This window comes from Clytia hemisphaerica, unplaced genomic scaffold (assembly GCF_902728285.1).
Source record: "Clytia hemisphaerica strain Z4C2 unplaced genomic scaffold, Clytia hemisphaerica genome assembly, whole genome shotgun sequence".
In the NCBI taxonomy this organism is placed as follows: Eukaryota; Metazoa; Cnidaria; class Hydrozoa; order Leptothecata; family Clytiidae; genus Clytia; species Clytia hemisphaerica.
Window position 1 is genome coordinate 1 of NW_027104525.1, and position 21865 is coordinate 21865.

Sequence of the window (21865 nt, forward strand, 5' to 3'; positions counted from 1 at the left end):
AGAAAATCTCAAAACTTAATAAGCGGGGAGATCGGAATAAAAATGTCCTAGGTGAAAATTTTTTGAAAAGGAGGCTAATACAGCAGAATTAGGGCAAAAAAGGGAAATTTTAAAAACATATTCCCAAAAATTAATAAGCGGTGGGGTCGGAATAAGAATGTCCTGGGAAATTTTCGAAAAATCAATTAGCGCAGGGACGCTTATTAGGTACCCGAGAGTAAGCCTTCTCGGTTTTTTTGTTCCGAAATTTCTCTCGTCTTTCGGTATCGATGGTGTAGAATGACTTTATTGATTAGGTAGCTCCCTTTTTGAGATAGATTTTTGGGTTTGCCCGTACTTTAAGAGGTGAATTTCTCATAAATAAAAAACAGATGATAATAATTCGGAATGTCCCGTATTCTGAAACTTTTCGAACACCTTTTTTCTAGAATCTAAATATATGTAGTGCCCTCTTTTTACGTCTTGCATGTTAGCTCTTTTTTATTAATTCAATCTTCAGCTAGATAATTATGCTTTTGTAAATAGTCTCGAAGCAATCAATGGACTGTCTCGTTTATCTCAAAACAAGATTGAAACGAATAGTATTTGAATTAATCGTCGACATTTTAGAAACAGACCTTTCGAATTTATTTTTCAAGTGAGGCCAGAAATTCTTTCATGTGCCATGTCGAGCAGAAAAATATTTCCTTTAAGGAACAAATATTCCCCCCTAATTATTTTAGCGAGAGTGTATCTCAATTCATATTGGACAAGCTGGTTGTCAAATCGGTAGCTCATGTTGGGAATTGTATTGTTTGGAGCATGGAATCTCACCTGATGGAACAATGAAGGATTCAACAAACAACAGTGATTCGTTCACTTCTTTCTTTCTTGAGACTGGTGCTGGCAAACAAGTCCCCAGAGCTGTTTTTGTTGACTTGGAACCTACTGTAGTTGGTAAGAGATGTTTTTGTTGACTTTGTTGCAGTTGGTAAGATTATATTTTTCTACTACATGGGTAATAGTTTTATCATTTTATGAGACAATCCTATGAAGAATGCTAAGAAAAAGTTATTCTGCCAAAAGGAAAGAATATCCATCCAGATCATCTACCAAGTGCTCAAATGCATGTCTATATTTAGATATATTTTTGATGACCTCGCCAAAATAGTATACTTTACTTTAGCAAATTTCTGCAGTTGCTTCTTTTTTCAGAAGTAGAACCTTGGATAATGAACTCATTTCTTTGCATCTCCCTTATTTTAGATGAGATTCGTGCAGGACCATATAGAGGTCTTTTCCACCCAGATCAAATGGTAACTGGAAAAGAAGACGCAGCAAACAACTATGCACGAGGTCACTACACCATCGGTCGAGAAGTTATTGACCCAGTCTTGGATAGAATCCGAAAGCTGGTCGATCAATGCAGTGGTTTACAAGGCTTCTTATTATTCCATTCTTTTGGTGGAGGCACTGGTAGTGGGTTCTCAGCTCTACTTATGGAGCGCCTTTCCGTAGAATATGGAAAGAAATCCAAGTTGCAAGTCACTGTCTATCCAGCACCGCGAGTCTCCACAGCTGTTGTTGAACCATACAACGCTGTCTTGACTACACATACCACTTTGGAACACTCCGATTGTGCTTTCATGGTTGATAACGAAGCCATTTATGATATCTGCCGACGAAACTTGGATATTGATCGGCCAGCTTATGCAAATCTGAATCGTTTGATCAGCCAAGTCGTCTCCTCAATCACTGCATCTCTCAGGTTTGACGGCTCCTTGAATGTCGATTTGAATGAATTCCAAACCAACTTGGTTCCATACCCTAGAATCCATTTCCCGATGGCTACATACGCTCCTGTGGTTTCTGCTGAGAAGTCTTTCCATGAAAGTTACTCCGTTCAAGAAATCACTAATAGTTGCTTCGAACCACAAATGCAATTGGTCAAATGCGATCCAAGACACGGCAAATACATGGCATGCTGTTTACTTTACCGTGGCGATGTTGTGCCAAAAGACGTCAATGCAGCAATATCAACACTGAAAACTAAACGCACTATCCAATTTGTCGATTGGTGTCCAACCGGATTCAAAATTGGAATCAATTACCAGCCGCCAACTGTTGTTCCTGGAGGAGATATGGCTAAAGTTTCCAGAGCTGTTTGCATGCTATCTAACACTACAGCCATTGCTGAAGCATGGTCTAGATTGGATTACAAATTCGATTTGATGTACGCTAAACGTGCTTTTGTTCACTGGTATGTCGGAGAAGGTAAGAAAGAACATATTTAATGTTTCACGTCGATTCTTGATCACTAAAAACTTTACTAAGCTCTACGCATATGTAGTGATACGTCATCTTCAATCGCAATAAAAACTTACTTCCTCATCGCATGGGTAGAATTACTCTTGGGTATCTAATAAGCGTCCCACCCGCTAATTAATTTTTTGAAAATGTTTTTTAAAGTTCTCTCTTTTGCCCTAATTCTGCTGTATTAGCCTCCTTTTCAAAAATTTACCAACCATGAAATTTCTATTCCAACTTCCACATCCAGCTATTAGGTACCCAAGCGTACTTTAAAACTTCTCTATTCTAACGAATACGCTTTTTTATATAATTCATCCAGCAAACTACGAAATGACCGTTACTAACTGTGAGGGTTTGTTTGTCTCTACAATCTAGAGGACTGTAATTTGTTATGTTTGAACCCTACTATATTCTAAAGATAGCAGCCTCGAAAGGGGTCTTGCTTAACCAACTCTATAACAACCAGTCTCGATTATTTACACTTCCAAACACCATATGTTGAACGGTGAAAAAGAATACGGCTAATACATTTTTCGGACTCAGTCTATTTGATAATTTACAGGAGGTTTTGTAAAACCTATCACTTTCATTAGAATGCGATACAGAGTTGCTTCAATGATTTTATCATTACCTTCCTCTGATGTCTGAATTTCATTTCTAGGTATGGAAGAAGGTGAGTTTTCGGAGGCTCGTGAAGATTTAGCTGCTCTTGAGAAAGATTACGAAGAAATAAGTATTGATGCACAAGCAGAAGAAGATGAAGAAGATTATTAAAGAACGTTTTGAATTTTTTTTTTTTTGCGTATTGGTAACGATTGGAAGATATTTAACGAAATGTTTTTATCTAACGGCGCAACTATTTTGCGAGGAAGAGGAAGAAAATTTCTCATCTCCAACTCATTTGGGCCAATTGGTTTGGTAAACTTAAAACGTCATAATACACCTACACATTTTATAAAAATTATGCTGGTAGAGACCTTCTTATATATAAAAGTCCTTCAGAAATATTTTTTTCAAAATAGAAAGCCTTTCTTTGACTCCAAACAATGAGAGAGGGTTTATTTTCGCAAACAAGCTTCTTTATGTATTAACGATTTTTATAGCTTTGACTACACTTTTTATCTACGGTTTTTTATAAAGTTTATGGTTTATGTATGGCCTGTTCTATACGTCTAAATTTGCGACGAACAAAACGGTAATATCTCAAAATATCAGAATCCCGAGAAATATTTGTTTGATTACCGTTAGGTTAGATTTAAGGGTAGAATCTCGTTATCGGCATAGAGTTCCAGTCCCGTTTTTCCGTTATGTTTTCATGCAAATCCTAAATATATACTGTTCAAAAATGAGCCTGATCCTGTGATCCTGTTACTTCAGATGCCCTCACCCTTGATTAAAAAGAGCATAATAAATATACATGATGCTTTTTGAAAAAGCTTAAAAATATCTTTCTAATTGTACAGATGGTATCAAAATCATAGTTGTTTTTTACTCTCTACAAGTTACAATATTTTCAGAATGCGAGTTTGAAGTTTTGGATTAAAAAAAAAACAACTGAAAATGGGCTTTTCCAGAAAAAAATCGTGCACCCCCTGTTGAGGAGGTCCATTTCCGTTCCAAGGGGGTAAGGTTTGAAATGCAGTGGAATTCCATAAGGGTAGACGAAAATCCGTCAAAAATAAGCGGAATTCCAAGGGGGTAATGATTGAAAATTTGTAAAAATTCGGAATTCCATAGGGGTATGATCCTAAAATTGCCTGGAATTCCAAGGGGGTAGGTCACAAAAGGTTGGACCTCCTCAACAGGGGGTGCACAAATTTTTTTCTGGAAAAGCCAAATGTTCACTTTTTCAAAAAAAAAAAATGCTGTCCGCTGGAAAGGTTAATTTAATATCTGACCCTTTTAGTATCAAAGCTTTTCAGAGAAAATAATAAACATCCTGAACATCTTTGGGGGACAGATCTATAATCGAGTTGTGAGACTCACGGTAACGATAAGAAAAATTGGAGGGTGAAAGCTGGATAGACTCTCTAAAATTTGTAGATTTTGAATGAAATTTTGGGGGGAAAGTCTCTCTGAAGGGTGGCAAGAGTAAGTCAAAAAAAAGGACAGAGGATGACACAATTTTCGAAATTCAGTCTCTTCTTACACCCTTGTGTCACAGACCCGGGACCCCAGCCCCACTGGAAAATTTGGGTTGGCAAAAAAATCGTCCCCGGTAGAAAAATACCCTGGAATTTCAGCCCCACTGGGAAATTAACTTTGATTTCATCCCCATTCGAAATTTAAAAATTGCACTCCAAAACTATCCCCATTGGATTTTTTAACCTGTTAGGACAATAGATTTCCTCTCCCCATTGGAATTTCAATTTAATAGGAATTTTTATCCCCATTGCAGAAAAAAGTTCCACCGGGGCTGTGAGACAGGGGTGTCTTTTTATAAAGGCCGGTCTCCACTTTCGCGCAAAATATTGGCGACAGTTTTTTTCTTAACCTTCTTTGCCTAAAGTCTTTGCACATAAATTAGTCAAAATGAACATGAAACAATGAAATCCTTACTTTTAACCGTGATTTTTAGTGCTTTTTACCCCCGGATTTCTTTATTTTTTCGTTAGGTGCCCCTACAAAAGGAATATTAATTCTTGGACAAAATTGATTTTTTCAACATTTCTTTTTTCAACCCATAGTATAATGATCAAAGATCACCTAGAAAAAAAAAGATCAGAAAAATTTAAACCCAAATTTGAATTATAGCCAAAACATGCCCAAAATTGAGTTTTTTTCTAATAAAAAATGCCCCTTTTTGGGCCACTTTTTGGAAGGCCCTCTGCAGTAAAAGTTGGCTAATTTTTGCTCCAATTAGCTTCACAAGAAATCCAATTACTTTTTTTCTATAAATGCTACGGAAGTCAACGACCCCTCGTTGAAACGAGAAAAATAGAGCTTTCCAAAAAACCAAGTTTGACAGGGGGGTTTGAAAGTTTGAAAATCGGTCTAAAGTGCCTACTAAAGAAAAAGATTACACGTATAATTATATAAAAAAGTTTTGCGCGAACAAAAAAAAGTTGAAGGAAGTTCTACTTTTTTCATTTGTTACGTCAATTTTGATCAATTTTCATTTTTCAACCGACCAATAACCTTACAAAAACGTCAAAAAGTTTTCGCTCATGTCGCGCGAAAGTAAGTGGAGACCGGCCTTAAGAAGGGTAGATTTTTTCGGACTCTGGGGGGGGGGTACTAGGGTTGCGAGCTGACGGGGAGGGTGCCGCCCGACTTTCGAACTTTGAACCCTTACCGAGACTAAAAAGGAAAAAAACAAAGGAAAATTAAAAAAAATTTGCGACCACCCTTAGCCGTTAGCAGGACAAATTTGACCAAATTTTGATCTTTCAGGGGGTAAAAAGTTGAAATTTTCCTATTTTTCTGACCCCTAGTGGGACTGAAATTTGATTTTCTGATTTTTCCGACCCTTAGCGGGACTTCGGAATGGAAGTCCAAAAAAGGTACCCTCTTTTAAGGGCGGCACATACCGTACCCTCCATTTGCCTAAGTACCCCCCCCCCCCCCCCGCCGGGGCTCGGACATACCCGTCATCTCGCAAACCTAGTGAAACTGATAGACGCCACCAGAGAATAATTATTATTATCAGTCTTAAAAAAACTCGCGGTAAAACATCACTAGATAGACCGGACCGGATTGACCCTCTTACCCGCCGACCGGACCAACCGACCGGTGCTAGTAGAGAAAAGTTTGTTTTGGCGTCAAGTACAGGTTCACGAAAGTAGATTGGTGTAAAAAAGGTTTACAGCTAAATATGAAAAATATTCGTGCCTATTTATTTGAAGCCATCGGATGAGACGTATTCGAAAACATGGACATTTTTCGAGGCTTTTCTGGATATTTCTTACATGTTTCTTCGGTCAGACGTAGTGTCGGTCATGTGAGTGAAGTAATTTTTACTTTAATTCAAAGATTTTTCAGTTTGGTTCAATCTAAAAGATCTTTCTTGCCTGTTTTTGCTGTTTTTATTTTGCATTGCGTATTTAAAATCGCTCACAACATCTTGATTTTCTAGCTAGCTAATATCTCAGAATATCTTTTTTGATATATTTTATTGAGATAACTCTAATCCTTGTCTTTGCAATTACATTCTTTAGATGACTGATGCTTTTTTTCAGAAACCTGAATTTCCTAGTGTGACTAACTGGTGGGCAGACCAACTAAAGATGTTCATTTTGAGAGTGAGATAGAAATTTTGAACATGAAGGAAAATCCAACATGTGTTACCGTAAGTTGGTCTAATGTCGACATCCGTCTTCTAATTTCGACATCCTACTTTATAGATAGGAATAAAAAGAAGGTCGAAATCACTGATAGACTAAAGATTTTTCCTCTCATCGGGCGGCTAATCAAAGTCTATCAGCGATTCCGACCTTCCTCAGTTTCTATATTGTTCCTATCTCTAAAGAAGGGTTTCAAAATTAGAAGGCGGATGTCGACATTAGACCAACTTACGGTAGGTTCCATGACCTGTCAAGATTTTTTAATATCTTTTTCTTTGGTAAAACAATCTCAAATAAAAAGGAAATTGACAAGGAATAGATAAGCTTTTCATATAGTCAAACAGAATTATCATAGCTTTTTACCAAAAAAATATATTACTGTTCAGTAAAGGTCCAATTTCAGCCAAATCCAACTTTTGTTCTTGCTGGTGCAGAGCTCTGACATTAGGCTGTCAGACCGAGATAAGACGCGGATACTTCAATAAAAAGTTATGCAAGAAAAACCACCATTTCCATCTAAAAAGGTCACTTTTTTTGCCAAAGAACTTTTGATAAAACTGTTCCCCTAATTTCCCCCTTTCACTAGATCTTCCTCTATCTTATGTGCTTCAGAAAAACCAAAAACATTGCCCTAAAAGCTTAGCCTCGCGTTTATAAATTGAAAATCGGGGAAATTCTTTTAGCAAAGTATTCTATTATCATTATCCCTTTATTTTAAGTTCTGGAACTTTTAAAGAAAAATGGAAAAATAGAAAAGTTGTATTTATACTCATAGTGTGCAGAGAGGTCCAGCCCCCAGCATTTTTCAGGGGGGGCTAAGGAAAATAGCCCTCAGCTAAATTCTAGAATTTAAATTCTAAATTCTAAATTCCTCCACCTTCACAAAGCAAAATATCAAAGAAATTTTGCATGCAAATTTTCGATAAATTTATTGCGCCGCAGGGAAAATGTTTTTTCAAGAGGGATAAAACCTTCCCAACAGCATAGATTTTTAACATAATTTAAAATATCTTCAACCTATCAGCTCTGCCACCAGTTCTACTACACAGCACTCAGCCCCCCCTAGCAAGCTAGCCTCCAGTAATTTTTGAAAAATACAGCCCCCAATCAAACAAAAATGGTTTAGCCCCCCCCTAAGCTCAGGGGGGATTCATTCTATGATACTGCTTTATTCATATTTTGAATTTAAAGCTCTCCCTATGTGACTTTTTTTTGCAAACTTCAAAAACCTGATTTTTTTCCGTTTTTTGCGGGACTCTAACTTAAGTGCTTGCATGCAGCAATAGGTACAAAGTCCAAATATGCGTTATTCGTAGATTTTGTTTGAAATTCGGTACCTCTAGTGGGGATAATGACTTAGGGTTTAGATCTTTTGATAATCAGGATGCCATGTTGAATAATTAAAAACTTCAAACAATGACACAGTTAATGCATTATTTTTGTAGACTTGTGGAATGCATACTATTTTCATATAATTAGGTATTGGGCTCGCCACGCCTGTGAATCCTTTATAGCTCCCTACTAACTTGGGCAATGTATCTTTCCATTAAGTCATTGGCGCATGATCATCTGCAAAGCTATCTTTTTCATAGTACTGAATCATTCGTTTGTTGAAGATCACCACCGAAACTACAGACTACCTGCAAGAAAAATAGTTGGGTTAATTTATTGAGGTTTCTTCCTCTCAAGTTTGGCTGTGCTGGTCCAAACAGGGGCACCTCGTGAAGGATGTGTATTTGAAATTGCTTAAAATTCTAACAAGATTCTTAATATTTCTTGCAGCAATAAATAATTATGGAGCTGTATTTAGTGGCAGGGATTGTTCTCGTGACAATATGTAAGTTATCTATATCTTATTAACTTAACCTTGCCTCACTCATTTTTAAATGTTTATTATCAAGCTTTTTGGGATTTGTATTATCGTTATCTGCCAGGCTACGTGATTTTTATCTATTTTTTTTGGCCTCATCACAAAGTTTTGTATTTACCACTGATCAGTTAAAATAGCAATTAAAGTTGAACAATTTTTCCAAAGACTGTAATTCTGTTTTGATTTTCAAAAAGCCATGTGAATCAATTTATCATAATTTTTAATTGCTGCTTATAACATAGCAAAGAATTGACTGATAAAAGCTATGATGATTTTAAAAGGACGTAGAAATTTGGTTCTCAAAGCTTAACAAGCAGAATTCTAAAAATTTTTAGAACTATTGTGACTAAGTTGTAACCAACTAAAATTTACGGAGTTAGAATTTGTAGATAATCTTTTAACCTGATGCAATTTCTTCTTTTAGTAATAGTGTTGCTTTTGATTCGATCAAGTAAATCTGGTGATAGCGTCATTCTTTTGGGCTTATGTGATTCTGGTAAAACTTCATTATTTGGACAGGTAAGTTTGTTGATATTCTTTTAGTTTCATAATAATTTAAGAAACATTAGCATATAACAGGTAGCTCTGAAATCTAAGAAATATTGATAATGTGATCTAAGTCTGCTTGCAATAAGTGTTCACTCTTATGGGTCTTTTCGTGGAAACAATGTCATTTTACAACTCGCTGATTTTTCAGCTTACCACCGGAAAAGAATTGAAGACCCAAACTTCCATTATTGAAAACAAAGGAAAGATCAGTACAACTGCCACAAAGGTACTCTAACCCCCTCGTATATTTTTTAAAAAGCTTTTTTCTTGTGTGTAATAGGTGCTTAGCTATGACATATTTGGTGGCGTATATAACAAGATATCGAGCATTTTAAGGTGTCTATGAAATTCCATATTGATGTAAGATTCAAAATCAATTCTTATCAATCTACTATTTCGTGTACTCATGATATGCACCACTGCAATGACTCCACTAAATTATGCAACTTTTCTGTTGTTTTTTGTTCCACCCAACACGTCACTTTTTCTATTGTTTAAGTGACGCATTGGGCTGAAAAGCTTAAAAGTTTTCAGAAGACTCTCCAGTGGTGCATATCATGAATATATCGAGAAAAAAGGAACTAATTTACAATTGTTGGTGCAGTCTTCAGACAATGTAGATCTTTGTTGTATTTATTTCACTGTACAAAAAGCTATTTTTTACCTCTTCTTTTCTTCTGATAGAACGGTAAACCGTGGAAATTGATTGACATTCCAGGCCATGAAAGAGTTCGAGATAAATATTTCTACAACAACAAAGACAATGCAAGGTAAATTCACAGTAGTTTGATAACAAAGTAGTTATCCTTGCTGCTATCTCTATGTTTTTAATTTTGTTACGATTACTGACACTCTTGTATCCCCTTCCTTAGCATTGAAAATAGCGAATTTATGTAAAATAAAGACTTTCGCATAAGGGTATTAACTCAGGCACGGGAATTTTGTTTAATGTAGTTTTTAAGAATATGGAAATAACTTAAGTTATTTGAAACAAGTGCGTTTTATTTTTAGAGGTATTCTTTTCCTGATTGACAGTGTCAATTTCCCTCGAGAAATTCGTGATGTGGCAGAGTAAGTCTTGTTTTATAAAAATTTATTAAGATTAAGTCTGTTTGCTGTGAAACACGTTTCCCTTAGCTTCGCCATTCAAAGTGCTTGAACAGGAGAATATTTTATATGGATCTTCCAAACTGTAATTTCAACTCCGTCCAGTAATAAAAAGCCGTTCAACTGAAAATCTTCAACCCTGGTTTATTTTACACTTCTTTGATCAGACAATATTAGGTCCCTAAATGGAGATGTTAGCGTAACAAAAGTGTCATCGTGTACTCTTAGGTTCCAAATAAACGGGGGGGTTCGAATAAACGGGGGGGGGTTGGGAAATTTTCTAGATCTTAATAAACGGGGGGGACCTAATTGCCGGGGGGGTTGGAAATTGTACTCCTGAAACCCAAAAATAAGGTAAAAATAGGCTAAAATCAGGCTATTTAGAGCAAAATAAGGGGCCTTCTCTTTGACAGCTGAAAATATTCTTAGAGATTAATAAACGGGGGGGTCCTAATAAGGTCCGGGGGGGTTGGAAAATTTTCGAAAAATTAACAAGCGGGGGGGCCCGTTTATTTGGAACCTAAGAGTACTCACTGTTCTTTTCAATTTCACAGATGCATGTATGACTTGTTAGCTAACCGCACAATGCAAAGAAACAAAGTCTCTGTCATGGTCGCCTGCAACAAACAAGGTATTGCATTCAAATCCTCTGATGATTATATTTTCCAATATGTTGAAATTATTGAAATTAATAATTAGTATTATGTATTAGTGATATAATTAGAAGTGTCTGACTTCTAACGATATACCAATTCAAATTACAGATATTCCCACCGCGAAATCACACAACGTTATCAAAAGCCAATTGGAAAAAGAATTGTAAGTTTTATCTTATCTTAGCTTCTAAAGTTTTCTATCTCTGCTTACCAAGCTAACAATCAAAAGTATGCCACAAAGTTTACAACTTTATTTTCGTAAAGATAAATCTCTCATTAATCTTGAAAAAACGAAATCTATGTATTTCCTTAAAGTTCTTGCATCGGAGGTAACCTCTATAAGGTAAGTCTCTATAAGGTAGCCCGTTTCAGTCGAAAAACACCGTTTTTTTCACTCAAACAGGCAACCCTCTAAGACTTGTAACTTTAAATTCATGTGAAAAACCATGGTTTATCTGAAATGAGTTTCTAGCACTAAAGGATAAAAAGTGCATTTTTCATCTTCTTTTTCTAAAATTTTTTAGAATAACTTATTCCAAAAAATTATAGTGCTATGAGCACAGATCTGTAAAGCCCGAAACTTTAAGCTTTCTCCAGCAAAAAAAAGTGAAGCGAAAATTGAACTTTTTAAATTTCGTGCCGATGGATAGGATCTAGCATTTTAAAATTGTTTTTGGAGCGCGAGATAAAAAAAGTAGTGATTTCTTTGGTAGGGAAACCTACCAAAACTTGCTTCACTTTTCGATAAAAGGCCGCGGATCTAGGCTATGAGTTATCTTTTCAACGGCGTATGATTTGTTGTATTTGAGACATTCGTTGAAAAAATGCAAGAAAACAAGCACTACTTACTTACTTAAAAGTGAATGGACTTTTAAAATCTATAAAATCGGGTGATGAAAGTCGATCTTAACATTCCCCTCTCATTATTTTCAATTTCAGAAACAAACTTCGGCAAACTCGTTCGGCAGCTTTACTTGGAATTGACGATTATTCATCCAGTAGAAATGCTTTCATCGGTAAGCAAGGGAAAGACTTTGAATTCTCGCATGTCAATCCAATCAAAGTTGAGTTTTGCGAATGTAATTTGAAGAACACACAAGTTGAGGGAGAAGTAAAAGTCGATGGCGTTCGTACTTGGCTTGAAAAATTGTAGATATTATCAGTGGTTTTTAGGGTGTTGTTATTTTTATTTATTAGTAATGATAGTAACATATTAGTCCCCGTGTCAATCAAAAATTCAGCTTTTTCTAAATTTCTAAAAACGAGAATTTTCAGATTTACATTCCTAAACCAAAAGACAAACTATCTTATTCCCGTGGTTTTCTAGCCTTTTCAAAAAGGATCATGCAAATTTGTATAATCAATTTTGTTGTGTTTTTTAAAATATTAGTTTGTTTTAATGCAAAATGAATATAAATGTATTTTGAAATGCGAAATTTTGCATTTATATGGATCAACTATTTACAAATGCGTTTACGATTAGAAAATAAATTGCTTTTCTTGTTTACCCAAAATATTTAATAAAAAATATTTTGAGCGAAAATTTATGAATGTTCGATCTTCTTTACACAATATTAGGTAAATGATTTTCTTGCCCGATTAAACTGGTTTTGGAGTCAGTTCTTTCTTTATGCTTCTGATTGACTTTGACAGGACTTCCAGCTTTATCGCTTTTGGTTTCGTCATCATCATAGCCTAAGTTGAAAAGGCTCTCACTAGCCTCTGATTCTGTTGCTAATAAAGCATCCATGGACAGTTCAGGTGCTTGATCTATACCATCTGTTTCATGTTCTTCAGGAACTGAGGCTAGTTCAGGTGATTTTTCTGTTACCGACTTTTTCTGAGGTGAGGGGGGTGCACCTGTTAAACGTCTTGTTTTATCCATCACGCTTTGACGAACATTTCCAAGCATGTTCATGCCTTGTTCCGCTTTTGACTTGGCTTGATCAGCTAAATGATGTAACATGGAGGTGACGAGACCGAGAATAATGGTCAACGCTGACAAGCCGAGTAAGAAGTAAAGTAGCGTTGATACCTGTGATGAAATTAGAAAAAATGGTATTCAATCATGGAAAAACTATGGGTAGACTATTACACCCGGGTCTCAAAAATTTGTAACTTCGACCCGCCTGGAATATTAACAACTAAATATAAGGTTAAAAGAAAAATGTATAATGTTGAAGCGGATTTTTGAGCAGAAACTGAAGAAACTAGTACTGAACGCTATTTAATTGAAACTCAATAGGTATTAGTACAACCTTATCAAAGAGTCATGTATAGAGCTTTTTGAAGAATATTCACAATTGATTACTTTAATGGGATAAACTTTCGCGGGGATTAAATTTGGAAGGTTCTTATCCGCGAAATATTTCTAAACAAAACTCAAAATATATCAAATAAATACTATTTCAATGGCTACTTGCATCAAAGAAGCGCAAATAATGCGTATTTCAAAAATTAAGTCCCTTCGAAATTTTTGAATTTCGCGGATAGGCCCGACCGCGAAATTTAATCCCCACGAAAGTTTATCCCATTAAAGTACTTTAATTTCTGACATGAAAGTAATAATCCCTACCTGTAACGCTGCTGCTTTCATATTACTGGCACTGAATGCTTCATCTCCCAATTCCACGCTCACGTCTGACGTCCCTGGTGTTATATCTCCTGCAAATAGTACAACATGTCAACATTGAAACCCCGGGGGTACTAGTGTTGTGAGCTGACGGGGGGGTACATTCGAACTTTGGAGGACCCTTACCGGGACTAAAAAGGAGAAAACTAATGAAAATTTTTGGGGATTTCACGACCCTTAGCGGGACAAATTTGACCAATTTTGACCAAATTTCGATCTTTCAGGGGTTAAAAAGTTGAAATTTTCCTATTTTTTCGACCTTTAGCGGGGCTTTGGAAGTCCAAAAAAAGTACCCTTAAGGGCGGCACATAGTTTTGATTAAATTTTGTAAGATCGTTGAATGAAATAAACAATTCTTTTTAGTCTTATTCACTATTTGACAGGAGAAATTACTCGGAGCTGGGTATTGATATTGTTGTTGTCCTGGGTATTTGAAATGGGTTGACTCTTACCCAGTCCCACGGTTGTTATGGTGATGAAGCAGAAATAAATGGCAGTGATTAGATCCCATTCCTCTTCAATTTCGACCATGATGATAGCAGGGATTATCCAAAACAACAACAAAAACAAAGCAACCACAATCAACAGTTGAATAATTCGAACGTAAAACTTTATTCGATTCTCTGACTCTGCTGCCAAAACACCTTAAAAATTTTAAGAAACACTTTCGTAACTAAAGATGATTCAATTTATCAATTCAAATCTTTATTGCAATACTTAATTTTCTATAGAGTTTTGAAAGATAACTTCGAGTGGATTAATGTTAGCCTGAAAGAACTTTTGAAATATGAAAAGCATACTACTAACCGAGAGTTTTCTTGATTGGTTTTGTGAGTAAATTATCCATTTTCTTGACAAGTTTGGTCAATCTGAAACCAATCTTTGTGAGAATGACACCAGTGAGCGGGATTCCAAAGAGAGCATAGACAATGGTAAACCAACGGCCCCCTGTTGTCAATGGATACCGATCGCCATAACCTATGACCATTGAGAAAATATTAAACAATATACATTTTCATATAACCAAACAGGCTGTTAAGGCTCAAGCCAAATTTCTTTCACTATCTTGTATAGTAAAGCTTTTTAGATAATCTAAGCATGGCAAACGACAGCACTTGAAGCAAATATAAATATGGTATAATATCAGGGGTGGTCAAAGCAAATTTCTCAAAAATGACTTAGAATGCTTAAGCAACCCCATCCCTGATCCGTAAATTGTGTCACTCATAAAGAAATGGGCAGATTTAGTAAGATACTGCAATTTTAAGTGTGGTTGAATCTTGTTGTTCAATTTTTTCAAATTCATTCAGACGGCTCAGTGAGATACATGTTCTTTGAACAGACCTGAAAATGTGATTGCAGCTTCGGTTCTTCAGTACGGGGTCAGTAAAAAATTAATGAATGAAAGAGAGAAGCTCTTTAAACGTAGATAGTAATCATGAAAAAACAATCGAGACAGGCCAGTTAAATGAAGTAAAATCACAAAGGAGTGAGACTGTGAGTCAATAAATTGAAAAACTCTCAGTTAAATGAAAAACCGAGTGTTTATACACCCTTGTGTCACAAACCCACTGGAAAAGTTAGCGAAAATTTTGTTCCCGGTGGGAAAATACCCTGGAATTTCAGCCCCACTGGAAAATTAACTTTGATTTCATCTCCACTCGAAATTTAATGTTTAAGTTGCACTCTAAAACCATCCCCACTGGGTTTTAATCTTGGAATAGAACAATAGAATTGGAATTTCAATAGGAATTTTATTCCCATTGAGGAAAAGAGTTCGACCGGGGCTGTGAGACAGGGGTGTGCGAAAGGGCAATAGTAAAATCACAAAGGAGTGAAACAGTGAGTCAATAAATTGAAACTCTTACCAATAGTGGTGACCAGGGTTGCGGTGAAGAAAAGACCACCTGAAAAGGTCCAGGTTGATTCTACTTCTGCTTCTAAATTATCAACATAAAGTCCTTTCACAGAATAAACCTTCATTGCTGCCTTTATAATGTCTTTGATCATTGTATTGTTGGCAGTGAAGTTATATTTGTTTAAGACTGCTAACAAATTTTCACGTCGCGAGTTCTTGAGTGTACGGTCGTTATCTTCCTCGATCAATTTGATTCACAAACCACCGACGAATAAAAATGCAAAGTAAGAAAGAATCCATAGTGTCAATTGTAAAGGTGATTTTAACTTGCTTTTCAATCTGATATACCATTTCTCATGTTTTTCAAGCTTTTCAATATCTTTTTTTGGTTTTACAGGCTCTGGTTTCCCACTTTCGATGACTTTTTCGTCACCAAAAAAGTCCTTTTTGTCGATACTTCCACTCACCATTTTTTGATAAAAAGTATTTCTGTTATTGGAACAATTTTTTCACATCTTGTATAAATTTTGAAGATTGTTGCTTTTTACCAATTTGATGGTAAATTTTGCCCAAAAGCCATAAAATCTTAAAATTCCATCTTGATTGAATTGGATCTTCAGATTAAAAAAAATATTATCAAATCCAGAGTATTAAGAATATAAAATTGTTAAACAGAAATTTATTATCGAAATTGCGGATAACTATGAAGGGAAAGAGAAATGAATAATTGATCAATGAAGCTCTTCCCTCCTGGGTAGATCAAGAAAATGATAATGAATCAGATAAGATTCAGCATAATCCATATTATTCAGGACAGATGAAATAAGCGTATTCACAGCTGTTTATTTTTATATCCTTTTTTTATAGACCTTTTTTGAATCGGTAGTTGCTTTATTAGACCTTATGAAATAAATAGTGGAAATTTTACCATGCAACAAACAAAACAAAAGAACAACGAGGCTCAAAAATGCCAAAAGATAAGAAAAATTTAAGTAAAACTCTAAGCAAATCAAAGGTTTTATTTTTACATAAGTGTACCCGTTTCATATCAGACACATATTTCATATCAGGACAGTGTCTGCATATTGTTACATTGTGCTGATATAAGCAAATAAAAATTGTTTATTTTTCTCTTTCTGACCAATCTTGCTCCATATCCGTGTCAATTCATTGCGAAAAAGCTTGCGAATTAAAATTGATGGGTAAGCAAACGATATATCACTCTTATTTATAGAAACAAAACCTTTAAGGGTAAGTTAAAACCTAAACTACCTTAGTTTTGCCCTAAAAAATAAGAACATGATAAGAACATCTGAGCCTCATCAAAAGTTTACTGGTTCTTATAAAAAAAAGAGTTATGTATTTGAGTCTTTGATGCTGAAAAATGACAATTACATCAATATTAATTTGATGCGGTTGAACTAGAATCGAATCTTAGTATCTTATTAAAAATTGTCTGAAAATATTGACCTAGTTACATCAAATTCAGAGAAAAAAAGTATACAAATAAATAAACAGATACTTTTTTAATGTTGTAGTAGGCCCCCTTCCGACCAGGTCACACCCAAAACGGTTATAAAGAAAAATTGATAAAAGAAATACCGAAAAACCAACGTAAAAATTAGTACTGATAATCCCTTGAAACTGCTTTTCTTTTGTTTTAATTGACCGCGAAATACTTTATGAGCTATCGAAAACATTCACTTAATTGCCCAGGGTTCCAATAATCATGCATAAGAAATTGTAGATGATGTTATCATCCATTACAGTGATAGTAAAGGCGGGAAAATATAGTGGTATGGCGGTAGACAGAAAAAAATCGGCGGGAGAGTTTCGAAGGCAAACTCTACCGGCTGTAAACTCTTTTTGGCAAAAAGCCCGTTTGCAAATTTTCTTCAGCTTTGGGCTTATTTCTTAGATAGTAGTGAGGTTAAGTAAATCGACAAAATCAGGACGACGAACGAAAATTTAACAGGCTAGTGAGTTTCGACCAATCAAACTTCGTATTTTCACTAGCCTATTACATTTTTCGTCCGTCGTCGTGATTATCCTGGTATGCTTAACCTCAGTAATGATTTGTCTAAAGAAATTGCTAAAAGCTACAGAGGGAAAGAATTGATCATACTCCCCAACGTTTGTAACACTCTGTATACTAATGAACGAAACTCATCCATTTACTTTTCAACATGTCCTTTGAACTTAACTTCTCAATTATAAAAGTTTCTAAATCATCTTCAGCTTGTCTGAAAACGAGGTTGTTATAATGCATGATGTCATATGGACCCCATGGATACGATGTTGCCATGGTAGTGACGTCAAGGATCGGAATGTGCCGTCTTTTCATCATTTGGAGGGAGTACGAATTCCAATACCTCACTCTCTGAAATGAAATAAAAATGAAAACAACATAAGATGATATAATGTTCCCAATGGGCACAAACGTCTTTTGGATGTCTAATGTACGTTTCTAGGACGTCCAAAGGTCTTAAAGCCATCCATTGAATGTCCATAAGACGTTGCGTGCCCATAGGGTTAAGGCATCCAAGCCTCTGTCTGAGAACTAGAAACCAGTTTAGGAGACCAATGCAAAATTAACGAACAAGTAATGGTCTATTTCGAAATTAAGGGCTCTGGTAATACCCAATTTTTCGATTTTACACCAACTTAAATGTCAATTACTGCATTTTAAAAAGACTAATGTATAACAGTATCTTTTTCTTTAAAATCTCCAAAAAACCTTATTTTTGGCAATTTTCTCCACTAAATTTCCATACGAAAACAGCTATAACTTGGGATGTAGCCAAATAGAAATTTTTTCGAAAAATCCTAAATAAAGAAATTATTGGTCATTAACTTAAAAAAAGTTTGAAACAATAAACTGATTTCCCCAAAGAGATTAGGCTTTTGTGTGGAAAGTATATGAATGGCGTCGTTATGACGTTTTATTAAGGTCCATGTCACACTTATTCCTTAATTACTCATGATGTGATTACTTAAATTCATTTTTTCAAAAGCAGTTTGTTCTTAAACATGTCAAAGAAGCGAAAACATAAGGTTTTATCTTCAAATTGATTTTTCACTATGACCAGAGCCCTTAAAACGTGGGAATTTTGGGGAATGGAGCTTTTTTAATTTTCTGTATAACCTGAACTTATCCACTAACCTGCTTTGTTAAGAATCGTAATTGAGTTGTTGTACTCGGCTTGAAATTCTCTAAGATGGGATAAGTTGTTGATTTCCAGATAATGAGGGGTATTTCTCTCGGTTCCAACCTCTTTTTCATATTCGAGATCAGATCAAAGAATGCTTGTAAAAGTTCACGTAGCTTGTTTAGTGGTAAAGTCATAATAGTATGGACGCCAAAGTTGACCAAATAAACACTTTTGTCATGTCTCATGTTTTTGGAGTATAAATCTCTACGAATGTCTTCCAGATAATGAGTCTGGTTAAAGTCTTTATCGTCGTAAATATGAACGCCATCATGGAAGTCTTTGGTTCGATTGTACATTTTGTAAACCCACGTGTAAGATAAATCGCATTTCTTGAACAAGTTTTTACATAGAGAATGATTTGCAACTATTGATTCGTGGAAGTGTCGTCCCATCGAATCTCCAAATATTTTTAATGTTTGAAAAGGAGGTGCATGGACATTCAAACGAGGCTCTGTATTAGCAACATCTTTTTGATGAAATTCCCTGAACGAGCCATCATGCCAAAATCCACAATATTTATTGAAAGGCTTTTGACTCTTTTGGGAAATTTCAAAATTTTGCACCAATGAGTTGAATTCATTTTGATCACGTGGTACATGGAACAATAGTTTTGTGGTTTGTAATTGATGGAGAAAATCATCATGGTCTCCAATTGAACCATCTCGTTGAAATTTTCCTTGAATCGTCCCTTTTGAAAATGAGAGATTAAAATGAAAAATATTTGCCAAATGTGCCATGAATCAAAGTGAAATTCAAGGTTTTTAATTTAAGGAAAGTTCTCAGTACTACTAAATTTCATCAAAAACAAGAGTGCTGGTCTTTTGTCATGAAAAATCTTATTATTAGGGAAGAACAAATTGTACCTCACGAATTAGAAATTACCTGTTTTGAACCAATTTTCCGGCATGTCTCTCAATCCGTTACATTGACTGTATTCCAGCAAATATTTCAATTCAAATTTACTACTTGATATCATCAGATCCTCTGGTAGGTAGAAAAAGCCTGTGTAAGAGCCGTCGTCATGGTCTATCATTTCAATATTTAGAGTTGTGTTTTTATCTCCGCAAAGTTTGACATCCCAATAATCACCTCCAGTTGTTTGCGTCTCACCGAGTGTGTTTAGGGAGATAATTTGAACGAAGCTCGGATATCCTAAAGGACGCACAAGAAGTTTGACAATACTTTGATCTACACTTGTAGTGTTAACACTCCGCTTATGACGAAGTTTCCAGGGTAAAACTTTCAAGCAAGGATCATTCAACGTATCCTGGTTGCAAAGACTTTGCATTTGAAATTGCAAAGTGTTCAAATCATATTTTTCTTTCGTATACGTCTTGGTTATTGCGTTTAGACGCTTCTCGATGTGTATGATTTGGATTTCTTTGGGTTCATCGAAACCTCTGATGTTTATAATCAAGCTATCGTTATTCAGCAACAATAATAAACGCAATAAAACCAATGCAAATATGGTGTATGTTACTGAAGATATGAATTGCCTTGTTTTTATCGTTTCTTTTTGCTCCATTACTGATATCTTTAAGCTAAAATTGTTGAAAGAATACAGAAGATGACAAGATTATATCAAGATTCGTTGTTGTATACTAATTCACACTCAAAAACAGAGAATCTAATTCCTTCGAATCGCAGAGTGATTCTAATTGTAGAAAGTCTCCTATCCTTCGTTGGGTGGTTTAGGATTACACACGCAGGTGTATCGTTATGTTATTTTTGTTTCACCTAATCTTAAAAATGAAATATTTGCATGGTGGCTGGACGTTCCTTACTTTAGGCGTACAAACTTTCGCGAGGTCGAAAATTCGCGAAATTTGCAACATAAACTTTCACCCGACTTAAAAATAAAGACATAAAAATGAAAATTTTCACATGACATGAAAAAATGGCTTAGAGGGACAAATACTTCTCGAATTGGATTGAAATTCTGACTTTGAATTGGATTGAAATTCTGAGGTTTAACAAGCTAAAAAGTGTCATATAAATCTTACAATTTATTCAAAATTTGAAGTTTCACAGATTTTCTATTTTGTTAAGAATTTTTTGCGAGGATAAACTTTCGCGAATGGCCCTTCCAAGAATTTTCAAAGATATTTACTTTCGCAATAACGGCTAAAATCGCCAAAGTTTCTGCTCGCGAAAGTTTGTATCCCTATAGTAAATATAACATCGTTAATATAAGGTTGGTAAAAGGTAAAAGGTAAAAGAAAATAGCCAAAGTAAAGTTCCCGCCAAAATTACTTACCTTGATGTAAAAGATAAAATCAAACTTACATATTTTTTTAGTGGGAATGGATGAGCATGTAACACTTTCATATCAAAACACAAGTTCCACACGTGGTTAAAGTCGTTTTTCTTTTTGGTTGCCATGATACTACGATTCTTTCTAAGCAAGAATGGAGATTCTCTTTGTTGTTATTCTACTTTGTATTTGTGTATTTTTTCTAAAATTCAAAACATGGAATAATGTTAAAAATTGCATTAACATAACAATGGCATGATTTGTGAACCTTACACAGGCTTAAAAAGACATTAGAGATAAACATACACAGACTTAATTAAAGCTTTATGCTGGAGCTATCTTAGAAATGGATAGAGAACAAGTTGCTGGTCATTTAATAGAGGAATACATGTTTTTTGATAAGCAAGTGTCTGCCCCTATAGCAGGCTTGCATTATGCTTAGCATTCTATTGTTCTTAAACAATAGAGCCATAGAGCCACTATTAAGGTAACAAAAAACGAGCCTGTATATGCTTTTAAACGTTATGCTTATAGAAAAAACATGTATATGATAGGATAATATTGCAGGGCAACAAAGAAAATGATAATGTATTGGAATTCTTTGAAATTCTTTGATACAAATTGTGAAATTTACAGTTAAAAAACACATAATGACATACAAAAATTATAAAATAGTGTGAAAATAAAACTTAAAATAAAAGGAGAAATTCTAAGCAACAAAAAATAGACAAAAATATCAAGTATTATCCGACTAGATATTATCGTTTTATTCGCCCTCGCAAATTAAGTCTGTAACATCATCAGATAATATTTAGAAAAATTTTGTTTAATAGTTCATAGTTCCTGGTTAATTTTAAAAATCTCGAAACAAATCCAGGACTAAACTAAAAAATCTTGTTATTCGTTAAAAACATTGTAAGAAGACAATATAAGTCACCCTTTCACGAGGTCAAACAGTCCAGACGATCAGTGCTTTGAGATTGTACTTGGCCATAAGGCGACATAGGAATTGGTATTTTACATTCTCTCCATAAAACACCAGCACAAAAAAAGCTCAGGACCTGTAGAACTTAACAGAAGAGAAGTTGAATTTCTGGAGCCATTTCTATGATTTATTATTTGAAACTTCATCCCAGTATTTCTTGACCTTTTCTC

The 21865-nt window shown here is 35.1% G+C and overlaps 4 protein-coding genes across 5 annotated transcripts; 2 read left to right on the top strand and 2 right to left on the bottom strand.

Moving 5' to 3' along the window:
• Positions 1-722: 722 nt before the first annotated feature.
• Positions 723-3638, top strand: LOC136822007 (tubulin alpha chain-like; the record flags this gene model as incomplete). Its single annotated transcript, XM_067078226.1, is given in 3 exon segments — positions 723-936; positions 1246-2253; positions 2951-3638. Coding segments are annotated over 3 exon segments (1335 nt in total), but the record flags the coding sequence as incomplete, so codon positions are not given.
• Positions 3639-8300: 4662 nt separating this feature from the next.
• Positions 8301-12190, top strand: LOC136821989 (signal recognition particle receptor subunit beta-like). Its single transcript, XM_067078207.1, has 8 exons — positions 8301-8409; positions 8867-8961; positions 9140-9217; positions 9676-9761; positions 10003-10062; positions 10653-10729; positions 10863-10917; positions 11694-12190. The coding sequence occupies exons 1-8, from the start codon at positions 8367-8369 to the stop codon at positions 11905-11907; spliced, it is 708 nt and encodes a 235-aa protein (XP_066934308.1). The 5' UTR covers positions 8301-8366; the 3' UTR covers positions 11908-12190.
• An 80-nt stretch (positions 12191-12270) lies between these two features.
• LOC136821988 (potassium channel subfamily K member 1-like) lies at positions 12271-15896 on the bottom strand. The gene is made up of 5 exons (XM_067078206.1): positions 15255-15896; positions 14194-14364; positions 13839-14030; positions 13330-13418; positions 12271-12789 (listed from the first exon to the last, which is right to left on the bottom strand). The coding sequence occupies exons 1-5, from the start codon at positions 15394-15396 to the stop codon at positions 12319-12321; spliced, it is 1065 nt and encodes a 354-aa protein (XP_066934307.1). The 5' UTR covers positions 15397-15896; the 3' UTR covers positions 12271-12318.
• A 677-nt stretch (positions 15897-16573) lies between these two features.
• LOC136822011 (uncharacterized) lies at positions 16574-20882 on the bottom strand. 2 transcript variants are annotated; one of them, XM_067078232.1, is made up of 4 exons: positions 20714-20882; positions 19339-19997; positions 18408-19144; positions 16574-17624 (listed from the first exon to the last, which is right to left on the bottom strand). In XM_067078232.1, the coding sequence occupies exons 1-4, from the start codon at positions 20836-20838 to the stop codon at positions 17397-17399; spliced, it is 1749 nt and encodes a 582-aa protein (XP_066934333.1). In that variant the 5' UTR covers positions 20839-20882; the 3' UTR covers positions 16574-17396. The 2 variants fall into 2 exon arrangements, with proteins under 2 accessions (XP_066934333.1, XP_066934334.1); XM_067078233.1 differs by having other exon boundaries at positions 20743-20827.
• Positions 20883-21865: the final 983 nt, after the last annotated feature.

Coding starts and splice junctions, on each gene's coding strand:
- LOC136821989 (XM_067078207.1), top strand. CDS start 8,367: ATGGAGCTGTATTTAGTGGCAGGGATTGTTCTCGTGACAATAT. Junction 9,218..9,675: donor TCAGTACAACTGCCACAAAG/GTACTCTAACCC, acceptor TTCTTCTGATAG/AACGGTAAACCGTGGAAATT. Junction 10,918..11,693: donor AGCCAATTGGAAAAAGAATT/GTAAGTTTTATC, acceptor TTTCAATTTCAG/AAACAAACTTCGGCAAACTC.
- LOC136821988 (XM_067078206.1), bottom strand. CDS start 15,396: ATGATCAAAGACATTATAAAGGCAGCAATGAAGGTTTATTCTGTGAAA. Junction 14,365..15,254: donor AACCCTGGTCACCACTATTG/GTAAGAGTTTCA, acceptor CAATGGTCATAG/GTTATGGCGATCGGTATCCA. Junction 13,419..13,838: donor CATAACAACCGTGGGACTGG/GTAAGAGTCAAC, acceptor TACTATTTGCAG/GAGATATAACACCAGGGACG.
- LOC136822011 (XM_067078232.1), bottom strand. CDS start 20,838: ATGGCAACCAAAAAGAAAAACGACTTTAACCACGTGTGGAACTTGTGT. Junction 19,998..20,713: donor ATTTTATCTTTTACATCAAG/GTAAGTAATTTT, acceptor CAACAATTTTAG/CTTAAAGATATCAGTAATGG. Junction 19,145..19,338: donor GGAAAATTGGTTCAAAACAG/GTAATTTCTAAT, acceptor CATTTTCAAAAG/GGACGATTCAAGGAAAATTT.